The sequence below is a fragment of the Gopherus evgoodei genome, chromosome 13 (assembly GCF_007399415.2).
Source record: "Gopherus evgoodei ecotype Sinaloan lineage chromosome 13, rGopEvg1_v1.p, whole genome shotgun sequence".
Classification (NCBI taxonomy): Eukaryota; Metazoa; Chordata; order Testudines; family Testudinidae; genus Gopherus; species Gopherus evgoodei.
Genome location: NC_044334.1, coordinates 4409397 through 4435429, shown reverse-complemented (window position 1 = coordinate 4435429; position 26033 = coordinate 4409397). Strand labels below are relative to the sequence as shown.

At 42.3% G+C, this 26033-nt stretch overlaps 1 protein-coding gene across 2 annotated transcripts; it reads right to left on the bottom strand.

Annotated features, from left to right (window-relative positions):
* Window positions 1–1330: 1330 nt before the first annotated feature.
* Window positions 1331–24713, bottom strand: SART3 (spliceosome associated factor 3, U4/U6 recycling protein). 2 transcript variants are annotated; one of them, XM_030583429.1, is made up of 19 exons: window positions 24510–24713; window positions 22108–22234; window positions 21217–21321; window positions 17711–17895; window positions 16463–16568; window positions 15251–15375; window positions 14057–14212; window positions 12988–13126; window positions 12476–12583; window positions 11968–12045; window positions 11677–11735; window positions 10752–10861; window positions 10209–10321; window positions 9632–9708; window positions 8156–8324; window positions 6853–7310; window positions 5473–5625; window positions 3085–3272; window positions 1331–2352 (listed from the first exon to the last, which is right to left on the bottom strand). In XM_030583429.1, the coding sequence occupies exons 1-19, from the start codon at window positions 24678–24680 to the stop codon at window positions 2172–2174; spliced, it is 2808 nt and encodes a 935-aa protein (XP_030439289.1). In that variant the 5' UTR covers window positions 24681–24713; the 3' UTR covers window positions 1331–2171. The 2 variants fall into 2 exon arrangements, with proteins under 2 accessions (XP_030439289.1, XP_030439288.1); XM_030583428.1 differs by having other exon boundaries at window positions 6853–7313; window positions 24510–24712.
* Between the last annotated feature and the right edge of the window lie 1320 nt (window positions 24714–26033).

Genomic DNA, 26033 nt, shown 5'->3' with positions numbered 1-26033 from the left:
TGGAAGGGACCCTGAAAGGTCATTGAGTCTAACACCTGCCTTCACTAGCAGGACCAAGTACTGATTTTGCCCCAGATCCCTAAGTGGCCCACTCAGGGATTGAACTCACAATCCCCAGTTTAGCAGGCCAATGCTCAAACCACTGAGCTATCCCTCCTGCCCTTAAGAGGTCATCTAGTCCAGTCCCCTGCACTCATGGCAGGCCTAACTATCTAGACCATCCCTGACATGTTTGTCTAAGCTGCTCTTAAAAATCTCCAGTGATGGAGATTCCACAACCTTCCTAGGCAATTTATTCCAGTGCTTAACCACCATGACAGTGAGGAAGTTTGTCCTAATGTCCAACCTAAATCTCCCTTGCTGCAATTTAAGCCCATTGCTTCTTGTCCTATCCTCAGAGGTTGAGAACAATTTTTCTCCCTCCCCTTGTAACATTTTATATACTTGGAAACGTATGTCCCCTTTCAGTCTGATCTTTTCCAGACTAAACAAACCCAATTTTTTCAATCTTCCCTCGTAGATCATGGTGTTTTTTTTTTTACCTTTAATCATTTTTGTTGCTCTTCTCTGGACTCTTTCCAATTTGTCCACATCCTTCCTGAAATGTGATGCCCAGAACGGGACACAAAACTCCTGTTATGGCCTAATCAGAGTGGAAGAATTACTTCTCGTGTCCTGCTTACAACACTCCTGCTAATACATCCCAGAATGATGTTTGCTTTTTTTGCAACAGTGTTACACTGTTGACTCCTATTTATCCTGTGGTCCACTATGATCCCCAGATCCCTTTCCACAGTGCTCCTTCTTAGGCAGTCATTTCCCATTTTGTATGTGTGCAACTGATTGTTCCTTCTTAAGTGGAGTACTTTACATTTGTCCTTATTTAATTTCATCCTGTTTACTTCAGACCATTTCTCCAGTTTGTCCAGATTTTTTTGAATTTTAATCCTATCCGTTCGCAAACTTTATAAGTGTACTCTCTCTGCCATTATCTAAATCACTGATGAAGGTATTGAACAGAACCGGACCCAGAACTGATCCCTGCAGGACCCCACCCATTATGCCCTTCCAGCATGACTGTGAACCACTGATAACTGCTCTCTGGGAATGGTTTTCCAACCATTTTTGCACTGACCTTATAGTAGCTCTGTCTAGGTTGTATTTCCCTAGTTTATGGAGCAGGCCATGTGGGACAGTATCAAAAGCTTTACTAACATGTACATTAAATGAAGGGATCTTGTGAGAAAAGCTAGGTATCAACATCATACTGCTACCTTACGGTAAGTGCAAATCAGACACCATATCTAAACAAAAGCATCAGTATTTAAAAAAACCTTTGAGATCTTTAGTTTAATAAAGCAATAACTTGCACTTCACATTGTGTACAAAACAAAATTCAAGAAGTAAATCATACAGAAACCAACTGTCAAGACATGGAATAGTCATTTAGCAAACTAAAAGGTAAAATGGTCCGCAGTAGCATATACAGCTTTTACATGAAACAAAGTTCCCAGCTCTAATGTTGTTTATGAAGCTTAAAAATAATAGTCTGAATGTCATTTACAAACACACAATATAAAAACAGACCAACTTGAGCAGAACATCAATTGAATACATTTTTATAGAATTCCCTCCCCTCTCTTAATTCTAAAATAGGCCATTGTGGTGAAGTTACTAGCATCTGCCATATGAACTTGTTAAATGGAAGGTGGTGTACAGGCCCATGACTTCTGAAGTCAGTCAGTGTGTGTTTACGATGGGTTGTATGTTGCCACGGGGGCTGTCTAACACCATCACCAGCCAAACCCCAGTGACCACTGGGGCTCTACAATCACAGCATTAAGCTTTCACTCAACTGTCTCATTCTTTAAAAAAGTAAAAAAGAATACTCCATAAAACTTCACATTGTATCCAATCTGTAAAGTGAAGATTCCCCCCCACTACCCTCAATATGAGGGATCATTTAAAGCCATTTTACCGGAACACGAAGCATACCTCTTTGCTCTCAGAGAAAAACAAACAACTGGATTTGTACAGCCCCAATCTGGATCTTGGTGAATGCAACTGTCCAGAGAAGTATTTACACTTGAGTGTGATTGGCGGTTTCTCTTGCTAGCATAAATAAGGACACAACATGGCTTCCAAAAAGGCATTTCTCATTTTACTCTTGCTCACTTTTCCAGTAGCATCCTGGCAAAATCAGCATTGGACATCTTTTTAGGCTCCTCAGTGGCTGCAGATGAAGTTGCTGGTGAATTCTGAACCATCCCATTCTCAGCCTGTGTCACAAGATTGCTCTGGCGCTGTAATGCACGAGGCACCATTGAGAGCTGAGTTCTGCCCTTCCCCCGTCTAAAAAAAAACAAAAGGCATGTGTGAGAACATCAAGGAAGCTTTTTGGGGGGGAGGGGGAGTTGGTATATTAATTTGAATCAAGAGGAAAGAAACAAAGGTTTGTTCGCCACAAGGAACACCCATTTTTTTCCTTTCTCGGTTATTTTATTTGCAGGCAATGCAGTGTTTACGCTGCTTTCATTTTGATGCCTGTTGAAAGTGTATTTTAGTGCTGGCAAAAGGCGCCAAGCCAGACAGCCCAGGAGACTGAAGTCTCCTATTTAGCCACTAAACAGGTGCACAGCAACAGCACAACCCTGGTCTACTGGCATGCCTTTAACCCTTATCTGTGGGAGCACCTTTCCAAGGTGAAAGGAGAGCTCAGCCTTCCTACTCATTTCAAACCCTGTCCAATTTGCCAAGACTGCCAATAGCAGATAATTCAGGCCAGTTTTGTGCTCAGATGTTCACATCAGAGATTATCACCAGAACAGCCATCAACACCATGGTACCTTTCAGTCACTGCTGCACTGGACTGGATTTGAACTAGCAATCTAGAAGTGGGAAGTGTCTACATCCCATTACCAACCCTGTGAATCTGCCACTTCCTAAACCATAACTGTAAGGCACTTCTATAGCACCTTTCAAACAATATCCTCACCAGTCCTTGGTGCGGTTCCTAAGTATCCCTGTGTTACAGACCTGATGTTTTCTAAGCATCCCCAAGCAATACATGCCATGAATACTCACGCTCCATAAATCTGTCGTGGTACCATAGACTGCGAGGCTCTCCCTGCCTCAGGTTTGTCTGGGAATTTTCGGAGAGGTGGATTACTGATTGCCACCTTGATGACATTTTCCTTAATTGTCAGGCCATCCATTTTTAATACAGCCTGTGAGGCCTGCGCTTCATTTTCGTACTCTACATAGGCCAGGCCCTGAACAAGGAAAGCCCAGAGACAAACTAGGTAAGTGTCAGTGTATATTTTCTGCATGACAGCTTCTGCACAGAGCTTAGTCAACTGAGATGACTGAAGTGACAATGGTACAGACATGACATATGGCTGAGATGAAGTCTCACTCTTCATGGTGAAACTGCAGGAGTGCTGAAGAATTCAAAGCTATATGGCTGTCCAGAGAGCAGAGTCTTGCTAACTGCTACTCATGAAACCCCTTTTAATTGAAAATGTATTTTGTACATTAGCAAGTAGGTAAAGAGTCACTCAAGCGTGGCACCACAGAATGCTGTCTTAGTAGTAAGACTTCACTGCAGCACTCTAGTATCTGCAACGAGGCTGAGACCACAGGGTTTGAAAGAATCATCAGATTTACAGGTTAGCCCAGTGAAAGTTAGTGAGACTCTATACATCTCTATCTAGCAGCTACAAGGGCAAAATCCACATCCAATCTGCTGCAATCCTTTACTAGGTTAAAACTTCTGCTTAGGAAATCAGGTCCACTACCCTATGGCATAAGTAGTTACGTTAGTTTCAAGAGGAGCCAATCCATTTTAGGCAACACCATCAACACTGAATGGTAGAAGTGGTCTCTGAAGGGTTGGAGAAATTTGCTCCACAAGCCACATGGGGATACTTTTAAGTCATCAGCAACAAAGCATTCCTCATAGGTTTCACTGTGCAGGTTTCACTATATTGCAGCTACTAATCACACTGCCGATGGTCCACCTGGGTGAGAGAGTTTCTCCACATGGGTAAGGAGAGGCTGCATGGAGGCACTTCCTCCCACACAACACAGGAGATTTCTAGCAGCTGTCACTGCACAGTAGCCAAGTGATACTCGCGGTGATTTCACAAAGTGCAAAACGATGTCTTTCTAATTGTGTTACCACTGCTCTTCGGAGCCCATAGTTTATATGCACTTTTAAGGCTGGATAATCTTGGAAGACGCATCATTCTGGACCATACAAATATATCCAGTTTTAAATGTGACCTTGTTTAAGCTATGAATGATTAAACACATTCTATGGCATTTAAGTAGGAATCCCAGCTCAAGCCAAGCTCTGAACATAGGCCTTGGCTACACTGGTGCTTTACAGCGCTGCAACTTTCTCACTCAGGGGTGTGAAAAAAAACACCCCCGAGCGCTGCAAGATACAGCGCTGTAAAGCGCCAGTGTAAACAGTGCCGCAGCGCTGGGAGCCGCAAGCTAATCCCCATGAGGAGGTGGAGTACATGCAGCACTGCGAGAGCTCTCCCCCAGGGCTGGCGCTGCGACCACACACACACTTCAAAGCGTTGCCGCAGCAGCGCTCCCACAGCAGCGCTTTGAAGTTTTGAGTGTAGCCAAGCCCATAGCCTGCAAAAGTAAGTGATGCAAGTGGAGAGCATCACTTACAAGACCTGCAGTGGGAGCCAGTTTTGAAAGGTTATTTTGCTTTAAAATGGATTTTCAAGCTTTTAGTACACACAACTTTAGCAGGATGACAGCCAATAGAGTGACTAGCACTTAATCGTGTCTATTTGAGTCAAGTGTGGGAGGGCAACGTTTTGAGGGAACAGCAGCTGATTTAAAATCTCTCATTTAACGAATGTCCTTAATTTTATACAGATGCAAATGTAACAAAATCTGTCATGAGATAAGGTGGCTAATTCCTTACTGCCACATCCATTGCTGGAAGACATATTGAGATCACTGGAGTCAAAGAATTAAAAACAACTGAAGTCATTTTAAAACTAGTTATGATCACAGCTGTATTACACCAGAAAGATATTGTCATGTGAGAACAGTTTACAAAAAAAAATACAGATTCTTCACAGACTACCAGCACCTATTACTAAAACTGAAAGTTCTATAGAACATCTTTTTCTCCCATTTATACCCACACTTTTTGCATTTCACTTAATTTGGGCAAGAAGACAGACTCCATTTCACTTTCTGGTGCTCATGTACTAGCATGAAACATTTGGGTTACAGATACTGCAAAAAAAGGTATAAATTTAAACAAGTCTGGTTCTGGATTAAGAATAACTCATGAAAACAGTCCAACTCCCTTGTTTGATTTTAAAACAGAAAATCTATCTTTTGGATGCAAAATATCCAAGAGTTTCCCCCTTTGAAGTTTCTTTTAACATTTAGATTAACGTTAACATTAGATTAACACGAGTGCTGGACACTTACCTTAGGTTTCCCAGCTCGATTAGTGACTAGCCTAATGTCTTTTACATTTCCATGTGCTTTACACATCTCCTCCAGCTCTTCTTTAGTGCAGGAGAATGGCAAACCAGAAATAAATAGTTTATGCTTCTCTAGTGCAGTGCTGTACCTGAACACCTGGGGTAAGAAAGGGACATGAATTCCTGTCCAGTTGCAGACATTCAAAGAACCTATGTCCAACTTGCGCCATAATTTCAGACCATTAAATATTAGTACGAGACTGGGGTTGTGTCTTATGTGATTATAACAGCACTTAACACAATAGGGCCTCAGTCTTGATCGGAGCTCTTAGGCGCTACAACAATACAATAGGTATGCACTTCTAAGAATTCAGTCTGCTCTAAGAAAGCAAAGGCTTCACCCCAATGAGTCTCTACAATATTACGGGTCTGCTCCAAGCTCAAGAAGAGCTTCCCTAATTGTGCCTTCACGCTATATTTTGAGTGTTAAAATAACATAGGATATCTAGCTAATGTAGCAAGTTGTGTGTGCGCACACACATCCATTGCATCTAACATAGAAACATTAGCAAGACTTTATGGATACTGAATATACTTCAACGGCTGTCAGCTGCAGTGTTGACGTGCTTCACAAACACTGCACTACGGGATCATGTGTGGATAAAAGTTCACTATCTACAATACCTGTAAACGGTTACTCCTGCTGCATTTGACGCAAACCTTTCCCTGTATTACTAGTTATGTACCTAGCATTAGTTGCAGCCTCTTGAAAAGCATTTTACAGATTTGAAAAATATACAGCTGGAAGATTGAGACGCATGGTTACTACACTGAGTGCACAAATGACGGAGGATTTATTCAAGTGTAGATAGTTAGAGATACACTGATCACTGCAGAAGTCAGCTCTAGCGTGTGGTTCAACTACCTGAAAAGATGCAAGAATTCTGAAGGGCTTCAAATGCTTTGGAGGCTCAATCAGTCCAGTGCCTTTCACTTTATCTAGCACCATCCAAAGAGATCACAGTGTGGGTTTTCAACCAACGAAACAGCACAATTACCCTCCTTTACTTATGGCTACATTGCAAGAGGGGTGGGGAAGATGGGATTTTTTCTTCTGTTGTAACAGTAGAGTATAGAAAAGGTTGAGAATCACTGGACTAAGTTACCAATCAAGCTAATTATTATCTATTGTGTCAAAAGGTGTCATGCACTGAGCATTATCTAGTGCAGATATTTCTCAATGTAAATTCTGGACTGCCAGTATGAAGAGGTTAGTGCAGGGTTGATCACTAGGCAGGGTTATTGAAGAGACTAGACATGCTGCTAGTCTTCCTATGCAATCTCATAATAAGGTTATTTATTGAATGATTAAGAAGTATTGTACCTTAAAATCTGGATTCTTGTTCTTGTCAACACAAGGAGAGACAAACATTGGCCTCCCCTCCACAATCCTGCGATCCAATCCTAGGGCCTGTAGAGCTGATTTTTCGTCCACAAACTCTACATAGCAGTAGCCCCGGAAAGTCCCCCTGTTAGAAAATATGGGGCGGATTTCCACCACTTCCCCACAGCTCTCAAAGAGCTCTTTCAGTTTCACTTCAGGGTCTGCCATGCTATAAGAAAGATTGCTGACAAAAACAGTGACATTATCTTTAGCACTGTCATGGAGAACTCTGGGAGCTTCTTTTCGGCTTGCAGCTGCCTTTTCCTTTTGTTTAGAGGAAGCAGCTGGTCTCGCAGGTGTACTTCTTCCAAACAGGCCGGTTTCTACCTCCATATCTTCCACCTCTTCTTCAACACGCGTACTGTCACCATCACCCTTGTGTCTCTTGCTAGGCTGCTCTGCTGTTCAGTGAAACAAAAGCTTTAAATGATTTAGACATTCTAGCAAACAGCAGGGTTTTATTTACATATATATTAAGGGAAAGGCTGCCTTCCTCAAACAGCCTGATCCAGGTAAGTGCTCAGCACCTGGAACTGCAGGTGCAAAATAAGATCCTAACACAAACAAGAGCAATCCTCTTGGAGTTAGAGAGATAAGGACTGCATGCCTAGGACAGTGAAGGCTTTAAAGGGACACAAGGTTAGCAGACAAATTTTTCCACTTTCTATCTCCTCGCACTCATTGTAACTATATGCATGATCATGTGTTTTTCCCTCCCCACAAATAAATGGTAATAGCATTCTTTTCAAAAACGAGCAGTCTTCTGAAACCAATGAGTGAGGCTGTATGCATGTTCCTCCCTCTGGGGCACATTCCACAAGAAACATTTGTTTCAACCTTCCGAGATGCTGTTATAAATACAGGAAAATGCAGATGGTTTGAATAGCTTGGAGGACACACAGAGTCAGGGAAAATATAGGGAGATTTCAGCTAATTGGGGTTTACATGCAATGAAATAATTGTATAAGTCAGGAAACGTATCTAGTGAGCATTCTTTTAAACTTATTTCAATTATTAAGGTAATGTAAGTGTTCACTCCCTATTTCATTTTACGATCACTGACAACCAAAAAATGCAACAGAGGCAGTTTTGTGATTGACACATGGAGATAAATTAAGATCCTTTTGGAATACATAGCCCCAAGGAGACTCCAACAAGATTTCCCTGACCTGTGCTGACTGCAGAGGCAACTAAAAGTCCTGCTGTCTAAAGTTGTGAAAAATTTTAAGCTACAGGTTTATACCTTCCTCCTCTTGCCCCCACTCTCCGTCGTCATCATCTTCTACTTTGCGTTTGTCTCCAGGTTTTATTTTTTTAGCCTTTTTTGAAGCTTTTTTCTCAGCCCGAGCCTGCTTTCGTTGTTCAGCTTTTTCTTCCTCCTGCTTCACAAGAGCAGCTTCCTTCTCAGCAGCCTGGAAACATTGAGGAGTTTTGTCAGTCACTGCAAACTGAAGCAGATTTTTTCTAAAGCACTTCTTTTTAGAAATATGCTGCATGTATCTACAGCAATACGAAACAGATTCTTCCACTAAGCTTTATACACACAGCCCAAGTGGGAAGATCACTTAACAGATATATCTTAACTGGTCATTTCTATACTTTTAATTGTCATGTTAATTTTACCTCTTCACAAGTATCAACTAGACGTCCGGTGCAGAAGAAACTAATTATATCAACACACTAAGAAGTTAGCAGTTTTTAGGGTATGGCTACACTAGCAAGTTTCTGAACAACAAGTTATACCACTTTTATTAAAGTGCTGGAATTAAACCGCTGTTGCATGTCCACACTGTGTTCCTTGTGACAGCGGACTGCATCCACATTAGCAGCTCTTGCAATGGCAAAGAGCAGTGCATTGTGGTAGCTATCCCACTGTGCAGCTGGCCACAGGGTGCTTTGGGAAGCGTTTGCAATGCCTCATGGGGCAGGCACAGCATCACAACATGCAGGTTACCCAATCCTATTGCTCCATGGCCATCCTACTACATTGCCAGCTGCTTTTCAACTGAAGGGGGGGGGCAGATTGTGTGACGGGAGGGGGAAAGGAGAGATAGTGTGTTTTGGGGGACAGAGTGTGTGTCAGAAACCAGTCCTGAGGCAGGGGGAAACACTGACATCAGCCCCAGTCTCCCTCCCCAGGTCTCCGCACAGAAATCTGTGTGTCACACACACATCTGCCTCTGTGTTCAATGGCAGAAACATTCCACATTAATGGTTTGCTTTGTGTCCCAGAGCAGATCAGCACAGCACACAATGGCTGTCAGAAAGGGAGCTCTGAAAGGGGAAAGGCACATGTCTCCAGGCCAACCAATTTCCAAACAATGAGCAGGGTGGCCACTTGAGGGATTAAGGGACACTTCTGGAGGCCAACTAATTGCTTTCTGCACTGTAATATGTTTATACAGCCAATACAGCGCTGGAGCCTCTGTGCTTTAAGGCTTATGACTCTCCTCAAGGTGGCTGGTTTTTTTGCAACTCTGCAACTGAGGAGTTTCTGCACACTAGTGGCCTGGCAGTGTGTACACCTCAGGAGTTACACCGCAGAAAGCTGCTTTACTGCGCAGTAACTTGCCAGTGTAGACAAGGCCTTAGTCTCGCAGATATTTCAAGATCATTTGTGGGGCTTGACAGAAGAAGCTTAAGTCAAAACACTCCTGTAAAGATGACCTTGGAACAACTGTTTCCTGTTCTCGGATAGTTCATGTAAAGAAATTCTGACCTTTACTCTTTGTTCATTAACTCGAGCTAGTCTATTTTCTGTTTTTTGAACAGCTGCATCCCAGTCTTCTAAAGTGCCTATAGGGTACAAAAAATGATTTTTACTCTTCCCGTAATTTGGGAAAAAACACATTTACTAAAGAAAGAATGAAACTTTTGAAAATATCCCTCAATATTACCTATCACTAGAGACAATGCAAAAACAAAGTCCTAATCTATCTAGCGGGCTTGAAAAAGATTAGAATAAAATCAAATACAATGGAAGCCTTTTACAGGGTGTGATGCAAAGTGCACTGAAGTCAATTGAAAGAATCTCATTGACTTCAATGGGCTCGGGATCAGATCCACAGTAAAGAATTTTTCCTGCCCAGAACTTCACTGAAAGTAGAGGTTTCTTCCTAAAGTTTAAAAGGTTGAAGCAAATGCACTGCACCAGAACAATACAGGACTTCCATTCTACTTCCCCAGAAGCACAGCTTCACTAAGCTTAGAGTTCACTACATAAAAGAGTTCCCTGGGCAATAACTTTGGACTTAATAAGCCAAGAAAGTGACACGTTAGTAGGCTACAGAAATTACCTTCTATCCTCTCAAGAGATAGTAGCACCTCACAGACATGCTCTGGATAGTCACTTGTGCACTGCACAGCTCGATGCAAGGCCTTCCTACAGTGCTGGGTATCTCCATGGGCCCTGAATTGGAGAAATGCAACAATAAGGAGTAATTATATTTGCTGCTTTCACTCCCAGATAACATATATAACCCATTATAATAAAACTTAGCAATTCTACAGCATCTTTCCCTAGAACAGCGGTTCTCAAACTTTTGTAGCGATGACCCCTTTCACACAGCAAGCCTAAGTGAGACCCATCTTATAAATTAAAAACACTTTTTATATTTAACAGTATTATAGATGCTGAAGGCGAAGTGGGGTTTGGTGTGGAGGCTGACTGCTCGCGACACCCCCCCAGGCCATAACCTTGTGACCCCCAATTTGAAAATCCCCACTCTAGAACTCAAAAGCACTTAAACATTAAAAAAACATGACCACATTAACCCATCTTGCAAATGGAGAAACTGAGGCAGAAATTAAATCATTGCTTCATTAAGTCAAGTCCTTACCGTTCCAAGTTATAGTATTCTAACCACATATTGGCATATTTGGCATTCCCTTTAGTCATAATGCTGTCCCAGAGTTCTCTGGCCTTCTGCATATTGTTACACAGGCGAGCCTAAAAAAGACAACATTAAAAGAATTCAATATAGGTAAAAATTATCCACACACAGAGGAAACCAGAAAGGCACACTCATCACACTTTGCAAACCTTGTAAGTGACACACAAGAAATGTCAAAATAAATTAATGCTATTGAAAGCTAACTTCTCCAGTTAGAGCTCTTCTCATCCCAACATTGGCCTCTGGTTGCCAGGCATATTTCAGTTTATACATTTCATAAGATCTTATTTAAATATTTCTGAATGTCTTTAATTTCAAATGTTATTATTCGTGACTGAACACCTTTAAAAAATAATGAAACTTGAAAACATCTCTCTTCATATTTATATGATACAACAGATGCTCTATTTGAATAGGAAAGTTTCAAAGCCAGTACTACTGAAATGCTCTTCATTAAATCTTTAATGTAAGGAAACCAAAGCACGTTGTGATTATAATATCCGTGCAAGTTAGGCACATAACCCCTTCTATAGGTGGAAAAAAAAATGAGGGAGAGAAGTGACTTATCCAATGTTGCACAAGGTTGTGGCAAAGCAAGGAATAGAAACCATGAGTCTTGTTTCTAATCTGAATCAGACTGCTGCCTACTCAGGGTCTTTGAACTCATGCCTTCAGGTACACCATGAGTGGCTGATCAGTTTGGAGTGGTTGAGGTGGAATAAGGAGAAAACCTCAGCTATACAGATCACTGACACAAGGGCCCAAGTGGTACAGAAGAAGGAGAATGTACACTTCTGTAAACATAGATTTCTAAAAAGGTAACTTCCACTAGCAACACAATTAAAATACAACAGATTGATGAAAATATTACCTCAATCCTTGCCCAGTTCTGCATTATAGTGCAGGACGGATCCCCACTTTCACTAAAACCTTAGGATAAAAAAAAAAACAGAATTGTTAGACGCATGTTTAAAAGCAGTGATCCACAAGCACAGTATTTGCAACACTACAGTAATAGACTCGCATTACAGATTTATTATGGTCCAAGCTTAAAACATTATCAGAAAATGAATATATCTCAGCCTCAATGGAACACACACAGAATAGAAAATAAGCCATTCTGGAGCGAAAAGAATGAGAATATTTCAAAACTCTGACTTACGTTCTTCCACTTCTTGTTTTAAATATTCCACTGCACGTGCAAATGCAGACCTCAGCTCTTCTAGTTCTTTACTTGAGTCTTTAGAAAGACAGAGAAATATATCTGCACCTTAAAATGATGATTTCCGTTTCCTTTAGCCTACTATGATTTCGTCACTAATGTTCAACGCAAAGAAGAAATCCACTTTCACCAATAGAAATTTTGTTTTTTCAAAAAGCATTTTTCACTTCAGCAGAAGTCATTGCATATGGAGTTTAAAAGGACAAACAGAGCCAAAGGAGATCAAAAACAGAGAAAGAATTTTGGGACAATCTATTCAACTAGGAACTGATTTAGTGAACTGTACAAGTTGTGTTTTAATAAATACCAAATGACTATTTCCTCCACAATTAACATCTTAAACACATTAGAGCTTCTTTAAGAAGAGTATATTGCCATTTCTAAAGGCTACACAGAGCAGAGACTTTAAACTAAGATGAGTTACTCTCATAAGTTTATATATAGTTACCTTGTGTAAAATCCACCCTTCTTCTTAGATAATCAAGATATGCCTGCCAGATCTCTACATAATCCGTCGCCTGAATAAAACCAGCATTCAAAGCCTTTTCAAAGTTTTCTAGGGGAAAAATAAAAGCAAACATGTATTTACTTTTGTTCCCTTTGCCAATAACTGGAGTTAGTAGATTGGGAGATGGGAGGGGGCTATTTGTGTGGTTTTATGAATTAAAAGTTACATTTCAAAAAACTGAATGATGCAGTGGAACCTGTATATAATAAATTCTGATTTGGCAAATTAGTAGGAAAATTGCAAGTTTGTTTCAATTCAGTAATGTGCAATTACGGTTATAACAAAGCTTCAGCTTAAATGTGAAATTGTTCCACTGATTTTCCATTAATCCAACCAAGTTTTAGAGATATTTCAGAATGGGTTCAGATTCCTTGTTGAATACTATGCACATCACCATTTGTCAACAAGAAAACATCCTGGTCCAGACACTAATGACAGCAGTATTTCCTTACCAGAAACAATCTGATGATCAACTCTGTGCCTCTCCATTGCTAAAAGGTACCGATTCCACAGCCCGACAGTCCAGGGACAATTCCGAACAGCTCGATCATGTGCAGAGAGTACCAATTCTTTTACTTTCAACTGCCGGTCCTAAAATAATCACACAATTAATTACAGGATGCAAAATAGCCCACTGCTCCTCTCATTAGACAGCCACCATCACAAATGGACACATTATTACAAAAAAAATGGCTGCCTTCGGAAAAAAAGCATGTTTTGATTTCACATAAAAGTTTGAGAATTGTAGTTTCAAGTTGAGCACATCAAAAGTGAGAGGAGATCTGCTACAATGTAACAGGGTATAACACTGGCCCCACTTTCAATGAACACAAACCATAACCAATCATTACCCCATTCTGCTATGCTACCAGATGGAATGAGACAGATGTAATAAAAGCATTGAATGAATCCCCAATAACCTCTTAGTCATTCAGAGCACAAGAAAAAAAAATTAGCATCATAGCATAAGACATCCCCTTTAAAGGAACTAGGTATAGCACCTGTGCCTAACTCAATACCTTCCAGGAAGTAAGAATGGAGACTAGGAAGCAACTCAGTATGGGTATGTCTTCACTGCAGAGTTAACCTGGCCTCTTACTTGGGTGTTGCCTCTAACTGCCTTCCCATCCACACACAAAATACATTGGGATGGACCAGAGGGCAGGACCCAGTTTACCTGTTCTGATCAATGTCAAAAGCATGTCTGTATTTGAACAATTAATGCAGCCCCGAGAAAAGGGAAAGAGATACTGGTGAAAACTTCACTGATGCATCTTAGGATGACTAGATAGCAAGTGTGAAAAATCAGGACAGGATGTGGGGGGGGAAGGGAGGTAGGCGGCACCTATGTAAGGCAAAGCCCCAAATATCAGGACATCTGATCACCTGTCGCAGCTGTCCGGTTAGTTGACCTGACAGCTTACATGAAAGGGGGAAACTGAGGCAGAATCCAACACTGAGTCTGAGTAGATATTTACGGCTACAAAATAGGGTAAAGATATATTCTTTTGCTTTCCTTACCAGATACTGAGTGTAACGCGCCCACAGATCAGGCACAAGGCAGTTCTCAGCCAGGGCACGCTCATAGATTAGCTGAATGCGAGCTGGATCCCCTGCTTTCATTTCAAAGTCAATATAGGCTTGATATTCTGCTAGCTTTGGTGTTTCAGCAACCAGCTAGAACACAAACACAAGTACAAAAAGGAAAGAGAGAGTCAGGAAAATAATCAGATCAACCTTGAATCAAAACAGCATTTTACAGGCCAAGGACAATATGATGAAGAACAAGAGTTTAGCCTCAAAAACATCAGCAGATCTGGGCAGTGGAACTGGATTCTGGCCTTTGATTTTCACCTATCTCTGAATACACGTCAGGCTCTGGGAGGGTTCAACTATACAAGGCTACCCCAAGAGGTCAGGAGGTCTGGAAAATGAACAAGAATTCTAATGGGTGCCACAGGGATATTGTAGAGTGAATCTTGATGCAAGTGTCACTGCATAGACCAGGGGCGGGCAAACTTTTTGGCCTGAGGGCTGCATCGGGTTTTGGAAATTGTATAGAGGGCCAGTGCCGCCCTGCACTCCCTGACAGCCCACTCCCAGGACCCCTGCCCGATCCACCACCACTCCCGCTCCCTGTCCCCTGACTGCCCCCTGCCATCCCATCTAACACTCCCATCCTTCCTGACTGCCCCCCTGGGACTCCTGCCCCCATTCAACCCCCCTGTTCCCCACCTTCTGACCACCCCTACCCCTATCCACACCCCTGCTGCGACAACCACCCCAAACTCCCCTGCCCTCTATCCAACCTGCCCTCTTACCGCGCTGCCTGGAGCACTAAGAGTACCAGGTCAGGCCAGGCTCTGCAACGGTACTGCCCCACGAGCTCGCAGCCCCGCCACCCAGAGCATTGCACTGGCAGCGGGGCGAGCTGAGGCTGCAGGGGAGGGGGAACAGGACGGGAGGGGCCAGGGGTGAGCCTCCCAGGCCAGGAGCTCAGGGGCCAGGCAGGAGGGTTCCATGGGCCACAGATTGCCCACCTCTGGTGTAGACAGTACTATTTCAAGTACTGCTATAAAATTCTCAACAGTGTCTATAAAAATACAGACAACTGGAAAGTTTCCCTTACGTTGCTTACTGCTGAAAAGGGTTTTCAAAGTCACTGGTTTACTTCTGTGGTTGTTTAGTCTCACAACATATGATTAAAATAGTTACCAGTGCCTCTTCATACGGTTTACTCTTTTCCATCAGCTGCAGTGCTTTCTTGTAGTTCTTTATTACTGCTTCGGGTATAGGATCCTCTGACCATTCTTCATATTCAGCATATGTGGCTTCCATGTCTATTAATATGTACAAAGAACCAAAGCAACTGAAAATTATTTTACTAAGTAATCTGAACTCAGCATCATGAGTTTTGATGCTGCCATAGCCAGTTGGTTAAAGGGCTGAGATAATAGTTCCTACATAGTGCAATCTAATTCAAACTCAAGATGAACTGTTTTTAAAACATCAATGGTTTTGAACAAAGACACAGCAGGATTACTTTAAGGCTTTAGGGAAGAGAGAGAACACGACAAATTGTTTTCATGTGCAAGTCAAAAAAGGTGAGAGAACCATGTTTATCTGGGTTTGGTTAGACTCTTAAAGGAAGGGGACACAGAGGGTACCAAGTGAAAGCATTATGGAGCTGGTAACCTTATTGGACATTCGGGGGAACGCCAAAAGCTAAGATAAAGCAGCAGCTAGTATGTATTCCCAACTATCAACCTAGGCTCTTACATAAAGCTGGTCGGCAATTTTTCAACAAATTTTTTTTTGAACCTGCTCCAAATTAGGCAGAGCGGGGACCTGAACCCAGGTCTCCCACCTTCCAGGTGTGCACCCTAAGCAGCAAGCTACTGGCTAGTTTGGGGTGCAGGCTCTCTTTTTTTAATTTTTTTTCCCCCTGGAGAAACCTCAAGAGGTCTCTGTTTTATCCTGATGGGGAATGAAAAAAATGGCTGAAATGTCAAAAGCTTTAGTGGGACAAGAAAACAGTTTCCCACACAGATCTACTCTTATACCATGCCTATAGCCAAGGCATCTTCATGCCTGTCTTCTGTTTAAAAGTTCCTAGTTTAAATTGTAAGACACATTATATCAAAGTATGTAAAGCACTAAAAGATTTTTTTGGAAATATCTATTTTCTCAAGCATTGCAAAATCAATTTATCAATTAGTAAGCAAAATATTTCCAAAGCAGAGGCACAAAGTCTTTGAAGCCCTCAGAATGACACATCCATGACTGATCACTTCAAAACTACACAACTCTTGCAGAAGCATTGTCTGTGGCTTGACCAAAAAGGAGAATTCAGTGGCATAATCATTGTCCAACTCAAGGAGGACTTATAGCCTTATTAATGCAGTCTTCTGAAGCTCAGACTCTTACCTAGCAGCGGGAGCCCCAGCTGGCGCCTAAACAGTGTGTGGATCTTCTCAAGCTGTGCACAGAGTGTCTGCTGCTGTTCAGGGGAAGGAATACTGCCAGCAGCTGGCTACAAACAAAGATATACTGAGCATTACCCAACTCCCTTGGGTCCTGGGTTGATGAACAATAAACCCAAGTGCAATTCCACATAACAGAGACCTCAGATCCAAATGACAATCATTAAAAAGCAGACACGGCAAACAAGCGTCTCATGTGACAGAATGGTACAACCTCACAACAGAAAAGCTGCTCAGCCTGGAGGTCTAAGGCATGCAAGAAGCATTTCTCACCAAGAACTGAGATGAACATACATTTGAAAAACATACATTTGAAAATTATGTTTAAGATCATAACAAGTGGTTTGCACATTGGTCTGCTAAACCCAGGGTTGTGAGTTCAATCTTTGAGGGAGCATTTAGGGATCGGTCCTGCTTTGAGCAGGGGGTTGGACTAGATGACCTCTTGTGGTCCCTTCCAACCCTGATATTCTATGATTACAGTACTTGATGAAGACAGTGACGTGATAATGGCAATTACAAGCCCAATGTCAGTAACTGCAAGATAGTTTCTAACCTGATTTAATAAATCCCTGAAGTTCATACACAAAATGTATCCTCTAAGACTTCCAGGTACCCTAACAACCCTGACTAAAGACTGGATTCCTTAATACTATGATCTCCAGTTACCCCAATTTAAATAGTTATTAGCATTCTGAGAGTGGCTCTTTCAATGTCTTATATTATAAACTACCAAGAAACAGGAGCAGTAATGTTATCGGCCAGGTTGTGGGACTATTTTTTTAGGTTTTGTGCTTGCATATTTCAGAGAGAAAATATGCTCTGGAAATTTTGTCTGGAATCCAACATTCACTCACACAGAAGAAGAAAATGAATGAATCCTGAGGAAAAGGTAGAAAATCTCCAAGGACAGAAAACAAATATGGATGAGTTATGTAGATAAACATTTATTGAGAAAAAACAACTGTTTAATAACGCAATATTTGGTTTAATTAAAAGGTATTTTTCTGAGTGTCAAGCCTACGCAAAAGCAGGAAGGAAACTAATACCTGAACTGAGGTTCCTCATTGCATGCATCACAAATGACACCACCCCACAGCGAAGGAAGAGATGCATTGACTGTTGAGAGGCCTATTAGAATTAACACCACCATTTGCTCACTCCTGAGATAACAGAAAAATCTGGACTTTACCTGTACTGTTTCCAAGATGGCGTTTTCAAACTCGCGGTAAGCTTCCCAGATTGCTGTTCCTTTTGTCACATGTAAGCCAACTGCAGTCAGCGCTCTTTCGAAAATTGAGCGAACTTTCTCAATCCCGCCTTCCTGACCAATGCCACCAATCGAATACTGAGCATACTCGAGCCAGATTTCAGGACCTAAACAAAAATCATCAGAAACAATGAAGTAAAAGTCTTCTCCAAGGAAGAAGTCTCCCTTCTACTTCCCAAATCATCAGGTGTTTATAGCAAATATACAGAATCTTACATAACTAACAATATGCTTTCCCTGCGCCCTACACTTCCACAAAGGAAAAGAGAAACTAAAATATTCTTTCATACTGCACTCTTACCCCAATAAAATTTGACTGGGTTACTCTCCTAGTGGATAGGGGAGCAGCAACAGACAATATCTTGATTTTAATAAGGCTTTCAACACAGTCCCACATGACATCCTCATAAGCAAATTAGGGAAATGTAGTCTAGATTAAATTATTATAAGGTGGGTGCACAACTGGTTGAAAGTCCATTCTCAAAGAGTAGTTATCAATGCTTTGCTATCAAACTGTGAGGGTGTACCTAGTGAGGTCCCACAAGAGTCAGTCCCAGGTTCAGTACTATTCAATAGTTTCATTAATAACTTGGATAATGGAGTAGAGAGTATGTTTATAAAATCTTCAGATGACATCAAACTGAGAGGGGATGCAAGCACTTTGAAGACCAGGATTAGAATTCAAAATGATCCTGACAAACTAGAGAAATGGTCTGAAATCAACAAGATGAAATTTAATAAAAGACAAGTGCAAATTATTTTACATAAGAAGAAAAATCAAATACTCAATTACACAATGGGGAATAACAGGGTAGGTGGTAGTTCCACAGAAAAGGATCTGGGAGTCATAGTGGATCATAAATTTAAAGAGTCAACAATCTGATGCAATGGCAAAAAAGGCTAATATCATTCTAGGGTGTATTAACAGGATGGTCATATGTTAGACGGGGAGGTAACTGTCCCACTCAGCATTGCTGAAGTCTCATGTTAAGGTCTCTTATAAAGAGGATGGTGATCAGTTGTTCTCCCTGTCCAATGAACATAGGACAGGAAGTGATGGGCTTAATCTGCAAAAAGGGAGATTTGTGTTAGATATTATGAAAAACCTTCTAGCTATAAGGGTAGCTGATCTCTGGAACAGGCTTCCAAGAGAGGTTGTAGAATCCCCATCATTGGAGGTTTATAAAAACAGATTGAGAAAACACCCGTCAGAGATGGTCTAAGTATACCTGGTCCAGCCTCAGCACAGGGGGCTGAATTTGACTTTTTGAGGTCCCTTCCAACCCAACATTTCTATTATTTTAATTTCTCTGCCAATTAAGGGCACAGATACCCTGGCAATGGGCAAGGTATAGAGAACTAAGGATACCAGGCTGCATAACTTTTCATCACATACCCTAAAAAGCAAGTCACTCAAAACCCCAAGTGTAATCTACTCACCAGTTCCCCTGCAACCTCAACTACCTCCCATTTCCCACAGTTCACATATTTCTACCTGACCTACCAACAGGCATCCTTAAATGCCAGCCATGTTAACTATTACACTCATGTCTTTCAATGAGTAGTGGGTTAAGTGTCTCTGTATGTTGCTCCGCATGTAGTTCCAAACTGGTGTGTGTAAGTTAAGCAATGTATGCTATCAGGCTGAAAATGGTGGGTGCAAGATTTTCTGTAATGGAGCTGGTCAAACAAATTCTATCAAAACAGTTTTCTATCAGAAAATGCTATTTTGCCAAAACCAATTATTTTGTGAAAAATATATAGATTGGCAAATTTTGTTTCTGAAAAAAACTGGAAAAACACACGGACGTTTTTAGAATGGAACATTTTGATTTTGTTTCTAAATTTACTTTATTCATATTAAAATATATATAAAGAATGGTTGAAATTAAAATAAAACATTCCTAATGTCCTAAAACAAAGCTTTTTTCAGAACTTCATTCAACAATAAATACATAAATACATAAATAAACAAACAAACAAACAAACTCAAGAATTTGGCTTTTTGTCCCTAATCAAGACAAAAACACTTTAGACATTTCAAAAATTTTTCACAGGATGGAAAATCCATTTTCCAACCTGCTCTATTCTGTAATGTTTATGAAAACTCCAAAGTCTTAATGCCTGAAGGGAAGAGTGAGAGGGGAGATGAGCTGGACATAGATAGAGAGCAAGAAAGGACAAAGAAGTTGGCAGAAGAGCTGCAAAGCAGAGCCAGAGAGCAAGGCAGAGCACCAGAGCTCCCATGTGACTCCATAGCCCTCTACTATGTTCCCAGCTCCACAACAAAACCCAGTGGGCCACTCATCTCCCAAGTTCCATAGGTCCCACTCCCCCACGGGTCATCTCAAATTAGAAAACTCGCACACTATCTTTCTCTTTAGTTTTGAGTGTTTATTTTTACTGTTCTAATCAAACTATCATAAAACATAGTGTAAAAAATAAACAAGAAAAAAAACAGTAATGGTCTCTTGGAAATAGAGATAAGAAATGCTGGGTGAGCAGTTCTGTCACTTTTTTTTGGAGATCAATTCAGTTATGACAGGTCAGGGAATAATTCCTTTTTACGTGCTTTTTAGATGTTCAAGAGTTGCTTTGCCTGATCTGAAGAATTAACTACGAAGCCACTACTGATACCGCCATAATATCTGCCGATTCATTTCACAGCTACTCCACCACGATACATGAAGCAAACCTGGTTGTTCAGTGCAATACATCAGGTACTTAGCAGCAGCCACCACCTGGTGAACAGGTGCAGACAAGTATCAGATATTTGTCTCTCTTTTAATGAGAGTCCCCATGGTCCAGCACTATAAAGCGTAGGGCTGGCTGAGGTACTTAGCAGGTTGGTTAAAAGGATGGTGCCTTTGTGGTATTAATGGCAACCTACTCTGAAAAAGCTTTCATGGACAGTGGGCACAATGAAATACATTAAAGACAGCAGGAACTAACAAAATAAAGTCTACAGGAAAAATGCAAGGCTCTGAAAATAAAGCCTTTTAAAAACACTTTCTAAACACAACAATAGAAGAATTCATTATGGGATACCCAATTCAATAGCTTTAGGGAAATACTCCTCATCAGGTAACAGCATGATACAAAACCAGAAAATGTAGTGTTAACCATCTGCTACCCGCTAGAATAAAAGAAATTATACAATAGATCTGAATCATTCAACGACTTCTCTCCAATTTGCACAAACTTGAAATCTCAAACTATGTCACCAGCAGATTGTGAGTTATTACTTTTAAACAGCTATTCTCTTCCTCATAGATCCAAAAAAACTTTAGGGGAGTATTTTTCATACTAATACTTCTGATCCAGTTTCAGTATTAACCATAAGACAACACCTTCTTAGGAAAAAAGAAAGCGATGATTTCAATGCAAAGCTACAGATGTTTATTTTGTAGGATGTATTTGCAACTTACAGATATAGTCTTTCACAGCTCTCTCAAACAGCTCATAAACCTTCTCGCGATCCGCGCTTTCAGAAGCCATTCTTATCTCATCCTTCAACCAGTCCAGCCAAATTTCTGTAAGACAGCAGGAACTTTAGAGGTACATTATCAAAAATATTCAAGAGAGTCCAAAAGACAAGAAATTAGTTTAACTTGGCATCACTAAATAGAATTTATTGAAAATGTGATTTTTTTTTTTTGGTAACACTTTTTTTTTAACCTTTACAGTTAGCTAAGGTTAATTTCACTAAAGCTTTGGCCAATTTTACCACCACAGCACCAGATATATAGGTAAATTTCTATTTATAAAGGCACAATGTTACCATGATTCCTATGTGAAAAGAGCATAATTAGTGTCAGTTCAATTCCCAGTGAACAATGATCCACAGCACAAGGGATCACCACCACCATGATACCCTTATGGAAACAATGCAGATGCCAATCACTGAATAGCTGAAAAAGGCTGTTCTCCCCCTCTCTTCTGGAGCAGGTCCTCCCATGTCAGGGCCAAGATACATCAGCCAGGCAGTGTAGGGAAGCTTACTCAGCTGCTGTCTGCACCATCAATAAACAAATAAACTTCGGGCTCAAGGGCTATCTGCAACTTTCAACAGCATCATATTCAGAAGATTACAAAATATTAACCTTCTGGCAAGAGTTTGTATGCTCAACACTTGACATTATAGCCAGAATCATCTACATAACTGTAAACCCCAAAGATGTCTGATTTGGTCTCATGGACTTCACGTTAAAATTCAATGCAAATATTTTACAAACTGTTCAGTTTAGCTGCTAATAATGGGATGGGAGTGGGGGGTTAACAAGGATAACACTCAAGGGTGAGCTGAAATCATCCTGTACCTTCAGTAAGTGGAAAGAGTTCACTCATCTTCTGGCGGGCTCTTCTAAGCTTTACCAGCTCTCCTTCCTGGCGGAGCAGTTTTATCAGGTCCAAGTGACAGTTATAGTCAAATGCATTGATGGAAAGCTTTAAAAATGAGATTTAAAGAAATGTAAGTCAGAGTACATCTAGCGTTGGAGCAGGAAACTAGGATCCAGAGCTCCGAAGTTCTATTTTGGACTGTGCCATCAACCAGGCTATAGCTACACTAGAGAGCTTATAGCAGTACAGCCACTCTCAATCAACAGGAGAGAGCTCTCCATCGATGTAATTAATCCACCTTCAACGAGCAGTGGCAGCTGGTATTTTGGTCGTCGCTCAGGGTATTATTTATTCATATCCCTGAGCAACACAAGTTATACCGACCTAAGTGGTAGTGTAGACATAGCCTCAGTCTGTTCATGTCAGACGAACACAATACATACCTCCCACTGTCCCTCACGGGGTAGTGCAAGGTTTCATTATTGTTTGTAAAACCCAATGAGGGCACAAAATGAAAGAAGTCAGGTTTATAAAGAGCACTTCTGACACAGAGGGTTGAATTAGGCTCTCAGAGCAAGAAACCACTATTTAATCCGCGGCTCCACAGGTTATAAGCATAACAAGCGAGTGCCTGCAAGCCTCACTGAGCAGTTGTGCATATTGACCAAGTCATCAGTTCAATGGTAAAAATGATGGTACGTATCCAAACTGTATTAATCTCCGCTGTTCAATACCATTGTTTAACAAAACAGAGAATTTGCTCTAGTAAACTAGTATAAAACCCTAAGAGTTTCAGCTTCCCCTACAGTAACTGGAAACAGCCAACAAAAGCAGTTCTCATCTACAAGATACAGTAGTTCTGAGCTGTCAAAAGACTGAAGTCTCTTCTCACTAAAGTTCTGCCTCCCTTTTCTCAGTGTCTGTCAAGCTCGGAAAAATCCCTAGACTTGGACTGCCAGGTGGACCCTACAGTAACATTTCAGCACCAGACATCCACGCTCTCCAACAATATTAGTCCTCAAAAATTGCTACTCCTGGCCACAACCGTCAATTATGTTCAGTAATCAGTGCTTAAAGAAAGCCCTCTGAAGTTAGCAGCTATTCCATAGTTTGCCATAGCAATTAAATTGCGAAAGGATTACACAATAGAAGGTCTTCTTTACACAGGTATAACATTTTCGTAATTACCACTCAAACTGAGAGCAATTAGAACACTTTTGTAAAAATACTGAGAGTGTCTCCAACTGAAAGGGCTCTGTAGCAAGATGGCCAAAGAAGGTACACATTTCAAATCTCAAACTAATAGACAACACACACAAAGATTAGAAAGTGTAATTTATATACATTTCACATGATTATAAAACCTGGAATTTGATACTTGATTTTTTGAAAGCCATTCCAGTGTGTGATCAAATAATTTGAGACTATATATAAACTGAAAGGATTTCTTAATCCTTTGCAGCAGACAGCAGAGTTATACAATCCTGGATTAACACTACAAAATGGATGTAAGTGAAAGGAGAATTACCCACACCTAAAAGTTTAATCCAGTATACTCACTTTCTTCCACAAATTCACTCATCAATAATATCAACTTCCCAGTCCATTGGTTCCCAAAACTCTCTCACTCTCCCCACATGTTAACTATACTCCAATATTTAATGAGGGACTAAAATACAGACTCCCTCACAAATTTATTCTTTTGCTCTGTAGAGATATCAATACTTCGTCAATCATTTGTAGCCCAGTAGCACCCACAGCATGCAAGGACACTGCTATACATACAGGAAGACAGTCCCTGCCCTAAGGATCCTTACAGATGAAGACAAGGAGCAATGCAGAAAGAGCGGCGAATGACACTATATGTTTATGGACATTACAGAAAGTGGTTTTTTTTCTCTTTAACAACACTGACTGGCCCTCAGCCTAGATACCACAGTGATGGGGGGCGGCAGGGCACCTGGCCCCAGCCCTCAGGAGCCAGGCTCCATTCACGAGCTACAGGAACGGAAAGCCCGGCCGAAAAGGCTCAGGAAGCACGCGGCACTGAGACAGGACAGGCGGTGGGGAAGGTGTTTCCTGTGGGAGAGCCAGGAGCAGATGGCCGCATGGCAGGCGCAGCTCCCTCCCACGGCACAGGGAGAAAAGGATCCACTGTGGAAACCCTAAAGCCCCCGAGCCACAGGGCCCAGACCCGCACCCGGGCACGGTGCTCTGCACGCGCGAGGCCCCCGGGGCGGCGGGCCGGGAACGAGGGGCGGCCTCCCGCGCACCCCGAACTGGCCCCGCCGCCTCGTTAGCAGAGAGTGCGCCCCCCCCCGCGAGACCACGGGCCGGGACACGCTGAGGGAGGCCCCACGCGCTGCGCCCCGCCCCCCACCTGCTCCTCCAGCCGCTGGATCTCGGCCTCATTCTCCTTCTCCTCATCCTCGCCGTCCGCCGAGGAGTCCGAGTCGCCCTCGTCCTCGCGAGCCCCCTCCCGCCGCCGCTCTTCCTCCACCGTTGTCGCCGCTACTGCCTCTTCCTCGGCCTCAGCCGCCGCCGCCGCCATCTTGCGCAGCTACCTCCGTTGCGCAGCCTGCCGAGCTCGGCCAAGCAGTGGGGCTGCCCCTGGCGCGCCTGACCGAACCGCCCCACACACAGATGCTGACCTCACCCCCGTAGAGAAGAGCGAACGCCCGCCTGGAGCTCGCGCTACACAGCTCCGCGGCAACGGCCGTTTCCGAGTAGGGATTCACGGCGTTCTCGTGCACGGATTCCTGCAGGCACCTGTGTAGTCTCCTCGGGCCCTTGCAACGTAGGGCCCTTAGGGAAGGTCGCCCTAACCATGGCTTGACCATAGGGGAAGGACCCAGGCTCGGCCGCCATATTGTGTGTGGCAAAGGCTCAAGCGCTTGATTGGGCTTTCTGATCAGCTCAGCCCATAGCAAATGGCTCAGGTTCTGCTGCCGCGTCCCCGCTCATCTTTCCCCCACCACTGCAGGATTCATCGTAATAACTGAAAACTCAGTAAACACGGGAGAGGGGGGCACTGCACAGGAAATTAAACTCATTACTGTATTTATAAAGTTCCCTCGGCTGTAACATGGGAGATACAGCATGGAAATTAAATATAGTTATATGTACTGTTTGCAAAGCTCCCCCATCCCACTTGGCCCCTTACTGGGGATACTGCAAAGGAATTAAAATAACTATTTGCAAAGCTCTCCCCATCCTGTCCAACTGGGTGTTCAGGATGCTGTCTAAACAACTGATAGGATAGCAACACCTCATATGATAGCAAGGTCTTAAAGAGGGGAGGGATAGTTCAGTGGTTTGAGAATCAGCCTGCTGAAACGCAAGATTGTGAGTTCAATCATTTAGGGATCTGGATCAAAAATCTATCAAGGGATTGGTCCTGCTTTGAGCAGGGGGTTGGACTAGTTGATGTCCTGAGGTCGCTTCCAACCCTGATAATCTATGTTGGAATTGGGAATATTAATTCATCAAAAAGATTGAGCCTGCTGTTTGCACTCACTCCCCCAAAACCAAATGAAACCGCCAGTAACGAACAAAACAGACCAACAAGAGAGCTATTGCGTTTCGCTTTCGGATAGTGAATCCTCACTAGCTAGCTGTCAAACTACAACACTGTAAGGCAAGTTCAGGCTTGGGATAAGGTGAGTCCTGCAGAGGGCTCTGATAAATCCCAGCCTTTGTACCAGCTAGGGCTTCTGGAGGGTTTGTGGTACAGTCCTGGCTCTATCCATCCAGCACGTCCTTCGCCTCCATGCACCCCTCTTTGCTGGACCGAGGCTCTGGTGAACTGCAACAGTCACACCTGGAGGGCGCAGCGGGCCAGGTCTGCCCCCGCTAGACCGCAAGCGGCGGTCACGTAACTCGCACGTGGCAAGGAGGGGTACAG